At 43.2% G+C, this 8,209-nt stretch overlaps 1 protein-coding gene across 1 annotated transcript in view; it reads right to left on the bottom strand.

Annotated features, from left to right (window-relative positions):
- Nucleotides 1-8,209, bottom strand: part of hcn1 (hyperpolarization activated cyclic nucleotide-gated potassium channel 1) — a 149,589-nt gene that overhangs the window by 24,239 nt on the left and 117,141 nt on the right. Inside the window, exon 6 of the mRNA XM_029692392.1 lies at nucleotides 3,975-4,215. Within this exon, the coding sequence (XP_029548252.1) occupies nucleotides 3,975-4,215 (241 nt within the window). The remainder of the gene's footprint in view (nucleotides 1-3,974; nucleotides 4,216-8,209) is intronic.

The raw sequence follows: 8,209 nt of genomic DNA, 5'->3' as shown, positions 1-8,209 counted from the left end.
GATAGAGCAAAGAGAGAGACAGCAGAGATAGAGCAGAGAGACAGCAGAGATAGAGCAGAGATAGAGCAGAGAGAGAGCAGAGATAGAGCAAAGAGAGAGACAGCAGAGAGAGACAGCAGAGAGAGAGCAGAGATAGAGCAGAGAGAGAGACAGCAGAGAGAGAGCAGAGATAGAGCAAAGAGAGAGACAGCAGAGAGATAGAGCAGAGAGAGAGCAAAGAGAGAGAGCAAAGAGAGACAGCAGAGAGAGACAGCAGAGAGAGAACAGAGATAGAGACAGCAGAGATAGAGCAAAGAGAGAGACAGCAGAGATAGAGCAGAGAGAGAGCAGAGAGAGACAGCAGAGATAGAGCAAAGAGAGAGACAGCAGAGATAGAGCAGAGAGAGAGCAGAGATAGAGCAAAGAGAGAGACAGCAGAGAGAGACAGCAGAAAGAGAGCAGAGATAGAGCAAAGAGAGAGACAGCAGAGAGATAGAGCAGAGAGTTGGAAATACATCGCAGCAGAGAGCAGAGAGAAAGTTGGTTGCATCTGGAGTTAATTGTATTATTTGACAGGTGGCAACCCAGAGGAAAGGAGGAAGGTTAGCAGTTCGATGCCTGAGTTGGCGAGACATTAGAAGGTGTTTCTGTCACTCTCACAAATTAGTGGACAATCAGTTAGCTTTGCCCTCCTGTCCTCTGGGTGCTTCCCAAATAGCACCCTACTACCTATTAAGTACAATACTTTTGACAAGGGCCCATAGGGTTCAGGTCAAAAGTATTGCACTAGAAATAGGGTGCCATCTCTCTCCTTCAGGGCGGACAGTGCGGGAACAGAGTCCGGGCACCCAGCACTGTAGAGTAGTTAACTGGACTACAAGCTGATCTGGGTTTACATACTATTAGAAATAATGTCAAATACTTAATCTAAGCTTGATTGAGCTTGACTGGCACAATGGAACCAATAGAATAGTCACAAGGAGTGTAAACTACAAATCACGCCCATCTGGCACTCCTGTTAGGCTAGAGCAAACGCTCAACAGATTTGAAAGGTTTCAAATAGTATCTGAACCCAGATCTGGTTGGGAACAGGGTATAGCCACCCAGCCTTGAGGCGTAGACATCTGGACAACCAGGCTTGGAAGTGTGAGACCTGGGAGAGTGTGATTAGTACGGTAACTCTAGCTAGTTTGTCGGTAGGACAGCGTGATTAGCATGCTAACTCTAGCTAGTTTATCGGTACGACAGAAAGTCAGACTCAGGAGTGATTAGCATAGCGTTCCTGGTTAGTATTCCATATTAGTGTTGGTTAGATTTACTTTTAGCATGCTAATACTATCCAGTAGCATTGGGCGTAGCTAGCCGGCTTGCATCAGTGTTATGGCCAGGTCCTCTGTCTGTCTTTGGCTAGATCTGGGGCTATGTTATGCTGCTGATAATGTGGTTCAGTGAAGGGGAAGTAGTGAGGTTCCTGACTGGACCAGCTGCTCTCAAGTCAGCTCACTTCCTAATGCCATACTTATGCAACGACCAACAGAGAGGGGGGAGGGGGGGGTATCACTACCCACCAGATGGGCAGCAGGCCGGAGCAGGTGGCTGGCATCAGCATAGCGTGGCAAAATGACGGGCTACACACACACACACACACACACACACACCCTTCATGCTGCCTCAAAAAGAGTAGAGGCTCTGTTTCATTTCAATTTGATTTATATTCCCGTTTGGGGCTTACAGTGCACACCACCATCACACACAGCATGCTGCAACTAAACACAATTCACTGGTGACAGGAAATAACCCCAGGAAATAAATAAATAGGATATGTCCCAAATAGCACCCTATTCCCTATATTAGTCTAGGTCAAAAGTAGTACACTATATAGGGAATAGGGTTCCATAGGGCACTGGTCTAAAGTAGTGCACTATATAGGGAATAGGGTTCCATAGGGCTCTGGTCAAAAGTAGTGCACTATATAGGGAATAGGGTTCTATAGGGCTCTGGTCAAAAGTAGCACACTTTATAGGGAAGGGGATACCATTTGGGACACATACATAGTGTGCAGAGCAGGAGCAGGACAATTATAATATACACAGAACAATCCCTAGAAGGAGCCTCTAACTGTCCCCTCGCTGTGACCCGTTTGGATTTCAGCCTTCATTTGCCCCCTGGTTCACCTTCCAAAGTCACTGGCCTCTAGGCTGCTACTAGTCTTGCTCATAAAAAGCACAGGCCCTCTCACTGCAACTATTTCTACTATTCGTCTCTGTCACCTGGCTGCTCTGCCAACTGCTATAAAAAAAATGTTGTGTAGAATAGAATAAAATAGAATAGATACTTTATTTTCCATTTGGTTAGAATGCAAATGTGTCTTTCACCTTTTCCCCACAGGTGTGTATGAGCTGCCTGAGAGGACCAGAGGACCAGAAAATCATAAAATACTGTAGAGTGTGCCTGCGTAATCGTCTATAAAATATGGGGGCGTTCAGAGTAGGCTATCAGAGTTGAATGACACATTAGTGAATATCACAACAAAAGGATATAACGTCGGACAGCTTCTTTAAATTCATCATTCATTTGAAACGTCTTTTTATAAGATGTCTTTAATAAATCTTAACAGAGTTACCTGAACAAGTTCGTGCAGTCACAATTATACTCCCTGCAGCTTGATCTGACAGAGATACACAGTGTGTAGTTAATCACTATTGACCAACTGCTGTTAAATCCAATTACAGCGGGACTCATTCATTATACCCTCCTATAGGACCCAATCTTAAGTTTCTAGTTACTCCCCTTGGTCCACTATGTCTTAATCAGATGCAGCCCTGTCTACTAGAGTTAGGGTTAACCCTACTGTCTACAGTGTTGCTTTGACATAAAGGCTAAACTAAATCTGGGAAATCATACTAGTGGATTAATCATTTGATTATAATACAGTACATTTGCTTATCTAACATGCATCAAAAGCAAGGTATGATACAGTTTTTTGATTGCTTGGCTGAGGTTACCTGTTTTTAATTCAATTAATCGTTTGGGCTAGAGGACCAACGGTATTAAATAATTGGATGTGAGGTTGTTCAGACAGCTGGGGAGTTTGAATGAAAAAATCCTCCACTGATTTGTTTTTTGATTCACCGCTTTTTCCCCCCCAGACAGGCCATATCTATCTGGAAGATTGCATGAGGCATGCAAACCACACAGCCAGAAGATATTCTTAGAATCCTAAATCGTCTTTCCGTGGGAGGGAGTGAACTTGGATTAAATGAAAAATGTAACATCACATCCCTTTTCTAAGAATAGTTCAAACCTGCTTCTCTCTCTCTTTCATGACATAAACGAGACGCCTGAGAAAATGTGGTAATGTAAACAATTGCCTTTAAATTAATCATTCGATGGCAAAATATTTGATAGTTTTATATAACGTGCTAGGGAGATGGGGGGGATTACTCCCTCAATTATGCAAAAGGGACATTCTCAGTTGGCTGCTGCTGCAGAGCCCAAACGCAGAGCAGATAGCCATGCAACCTTTGTTTGTCCTCTGGGTGCTCTGAGCCCTGATCCCGAGCTTGGCTTGTCTCCCCTTCAACCCCCTCTACCCCGCCTTCCACCACCCCATCCAGATTAATTTTATATCATTGGAGAAGCTCCCATCCCCAAAAAACTGAATCTACATCAGCATTGATGGGACATGACAAACATTGAAAGCAGAGGAACTGAAACTGGACAGATACTGCTGACTGAGTGTTGCATTCATATTCACTGTATACCCAGTGCTTAATATGTGTAAAAACAGGATATATCTAAAACACTTGATCCCTATGCCTAACTTTACACTTTGGCTCTATTGGTCAAATATCCATTTCCAATAGAGAAAAGGTACTGCAGGTAACACACACACACACACACACACACACACACACACACACACACACACACACACACACACACACACACACACACACACACACACACACAAAGTCTGTATTTTCCCTACGTACCTCCAAAGTAAGAGCCATCAGTCAGCTTCATCTCTTTGTTAAGCTTGGTGATGACACTGGCCACACCATGTTGGATGAAGTACATCTTCTTGCCCACGGTGCCCTCCCTGATGATGTAATCATTGGGCTGGAACACCTCGAACTTCAGCTTGCTCAACATGCCCGTCACGAAGTTGGGGTCTGCGTTGGCGAACAATGGCATGGTAGCCACCAGCTTCCGACAGTTGAAGTTCACAATTTCCTGGGAAAAAAAGATGGAAAAATATAGTTTTAGACGAATTGTTCATAATAAATATTGTGAAAACTATAACAAAGGCGTTTGACAAAATGTCCCTTTCTCTGGTGGATATGAACGGTATCTGTCAATTAGGGCAAATTATTTTCCTATCTTGACCCCCTGCTAGTCCTTCTTGATTACATATAGCTGCTGTCAGGCTCGAACGTCAGGGCAAATAAGAGTGGTGATAACAGACAGCCTTGGCGAGTTCTCCAATTACTTTTTGTTATTGGCTATATCAAATGCAATTTGTTATAATACTCTAATGGGACACGTCCAAGTTCAACATGTAATCTCAATATTCATCATGTCTCTGCATTGGAATGGATGTAATATCTACAAAAACACTTTTCATCAATCTTTGGGGTAACTTTTGGTGCTATTGTCTTTGATGATGATGATCATGACCTTAGTCTCTTCAGAAACAACAGGAGATTGTTTGTCATTCAGGGTTTGTTTGAGAATGGCTGTCTCAGTTTGGTGCTTGTCTAAAGTATAAGGAAAATGGTACTCTAGAAAATGTGCAGAAACTTGTCTCTGATGATGATGATCTTACCCTCAACAGAGGGCAATGATCTCTCTGGTTATCTCAGACAACAACAGGAGATTGTTTCCTATATGGGGGTCTGTTAGTGTTTACTGAGCAGTGCCTGCCTGCCTGCCTCCCCTCCTCTGTCTCTGTTGCCATGCAGACAGACTGACAGACAGAGCTTGGCCTTCACTGTTCCACTAACCACTTACTCACTTCCTGTGAGAGATGATGACTCTCCAATGGGAGCATCTGAGCCAAGGATACATCAGCCAATCTCCTGTTCGGCTGGGTTTTGTGCTGTTAGCTCAGTACTGAGTCAACAGTAGCAGTGGGTTCTGACCTCAATCATGCACAACGATTAATGAATTAGATGCTCAGTATTCAGCCCGGCTTGGCCAGGATGGAGCCCCACTAGGGAAACAATCTTTAGACTTTATCTATTTAAAGCAGCAAACCTGTCCCATGGCAGCGGTGCCTGGCAGTATAAATAGCTGCCTAGCTGCAATGAAACGATGTCCGACCAGCTGCAGAAATTGTCGAGATGAAACTTTAACTGTTTTCTCACCATAGGATGAACATCATCATCATCACCCACCCACACTCTTCCCTTCAGAACGTATTCATACCCCATGACTTATTCCCACTGCTGGCTTGCTTCTGAAGCTAAGCAGGGTTGGTCCTGGTCAGTCCCTGGATGGGAGACCAGATGCTGCTGGAAGTGTTGTTGGAGGGCCAGTAGGAGGCACCCTTTTCTCTGGTCTAAAAAATATCCCGAATGCCCCAGGGCAGTGATTGGGGACATTGCCCTGTGTAGGGTGCTGTCTTTCGGATGGGACATTAAATGGGTGTCCTGACTCTCTATGGTCACTAAAGATCCCATGGCACTTATCGTAAGAGTAGGGGTTTTAACCCTGGTGTCCTGGCTAAATTCCCAATCTGTCCCTCATACCATCATGGTCACCTAATCATCCCCAGCTTACAATTTACTCATTCATCCCCCCTCCTCTCCCCTGTAACTATTCCCAAGGTCGTTACTGTAAATGAGAATGTGTTCTCAGTCAATTTACCTGGTAAAATAAGGGTAAAATAAAATAAAAATTATATAGAATTATACATTTTGTTGTGTTACAGCCTGAATTCAAAATGGCTGAAATAGTTTTTTTCTTCACACATCTACACACCATACCCCATAATGACAAAGTGAAAACATGTTTTTAGATATGTTAGCACATTTTGCCTGTGCTTAGCTCCATTCCATTTATTTTTTATCCTGAAAAACTCCCCTGACCTTAACGATTACAAGCATACCCATAACATGATGCAGCCACCAGTATGCTTGAAAATATGTATTGGATTTGCACCAAACGTAACATTTTGTACAAAAATTCAGGACAAAAAGTGAATTGCTTTGCCCCCGCCCAAAAAAATCAGTATTACTTTAGTGCTTTGTTGCAAACAGGGTGCATGTTTTGGAAATATTTTATTCTGTACAGGCTTCCTTCTTTTCACTCTGTCAATTAGGTTAGTATTGTGGAGTAACTAGAATGTTGTTGATCCTCCTAAGTTTTCTCCTATCACAGCCAATATACTCTGTAACTGTTGTAAAGTCACCATTGGCCTAATGGTGAAATCCCTGAGTGGTTTCCTTCCTTTCCGGCAACTTAGTTAGGAAGGATCTTTGTAGTGCCTGGGTATATTGATACACCATCCAAAGTGTAATTAATAAGTTCGCCATGCTCAAAAGTATATTCAATGTGTGCTTTTATTTTATGTATTTTTCATCTACCAATAGGTGCCCTTATTTGCGAGGCATTGGCAAACTTCCCTGGTCTTTGTGGTTAAATCTGTGTTTGAAATTCACCGCTCGACTGAGGGACCTTACAGATAATTGTATGTGTGGGGTACAGAGATGAGGTAGTCATTCAACAATCATGTTAAACACTATTATTGCACACAGAGTGAGTCCATGCAACTTATTATGTGACTTGTTAAGCAAATGTGTAGTCCTGAACTTAATTAGGCTTGCCATAGCAAAGAGGTTGAATACTTATTGACTCAAGACAATTCAACTTTTCATTTATAAATAATTTGTAAAAATTTAGAAAAACATCATTCTACTGACATTATGGGGTATTGTGTGTAGGCCAGTGACACAAAATCTAAATTGTATCCATTTTAAATTCAGGCTGTAACACAACAAAATGTGAAAAAGTTCAAGGGGTGTGAATACTTTCTGAAGGCACTGTATGTCTGGTTGTCTCTGTGGTGCTGTGTGATGCCTGCTGTGATACACTGAGCTGAGCTGAGCTGAGCTGAGCTGAGATGAGCTGAGATGAACATAGCTGAGCTGAGATTAACCTAGCTGAGCTGAATTTAGCTGAGCTGAGATGAGCCTGGCTGAGCTGAGCTGAGATTAATTTAACTGAGCTGAATTTAGCTGAGCTGAGATTAACCTTGATGAGCTGAATTTAGCTGAGCTGTGATTAACTTAGCTGAGCTGAATTTACCTGAGCTGAGATTAACCTAGCTGAGCTGAGCTGAGATTAATTTAACTGAGCTGAATTTAGCTGAGCTGAGATTAACCTAGTTGAGCTGAATTTAGCTGAGCTGAGATTAGCTGAGCTGAGATGAACCCAGCTGAGCTGAGATGAACCCAGCTGAGCTGAACTGAGATGAACCTAGCTGAGCTGATCTTAACCTAGCTGAGCTGAGATAAGATGAACCTATCTGAGCTGAGCTGAGCTGAGATTAATCTAGCTGAGTTGAGCTAAAATTAGCCTAGTTGAGCTGAGCTCAGCTGAGATTAACCTAACTGAGCTGAGCTGTACTATGCTCTGCTCTGCCGGGATGGGATGAAATATGCATTCCTGTCCAGTTCAGTGCTCTGTGGATCTGTCTTGTTCTCAGTATTGTGGGCAAGACTGGGTTATCTGGGCTTCGCTTGTACAGACCTATGCTTGTGCTCTACTGTATTAATGCTGCCATGTGCTCTACTGTGTTAATGCTGCATTGTGCTCTACTGTGTTAATGCTGGATTGTGCTCTACTGTGTTAATGCTGCCTTGTGCTCTACTGTGTTAATGCTGCCTTGTGCTCTACTGTGTTAATTCTGCCATGTGCTCTACTGTGTTAATGCTGCCATGTGCTCTACTGTGTTAATGCTGCCTTGTGCTCTACTGTGTTAATGCTGCCTTGTGCTCTACTGTGTTAATGCTGCCATGTGCTCTACTGTGTTACTGCTGCCTTGTGCTCTACTGTGTTAATGCTGCCTTGTGCTCTACTGTGTTAATGCTGCCTTGTGCTCTACTGTGTTAATGCTGCCTTGTGCTCTACTGTGTTAATTCTGCCTTGTGCTCTACTGTGTTAATGCTGCCTTGTGCTCTACTGTGTTAATTCTGCCATGTGCTCTACTGTATTAATGCTGCCA

The sequence above is a fragment of the Salmo trutta genome, chromosome 15, assembly GCF_901001165.1.
Source record: "Salmo trutta chromosome 15, fSalTru1.1, whole genome shotgun sequence".
Taxonomy (NCBI): domain Eukaryota; kingdom Metazoa; phylum Chordata; class Actinopteri; order Salmoniformes; family Salmonidae; genus Salmo; species Salmo trutta.
The sequence above is the reverse complement of the archived record's forward strand: the minus strand, read 5'-3'. Positions and strand labels throughout refer to the sequence as shown.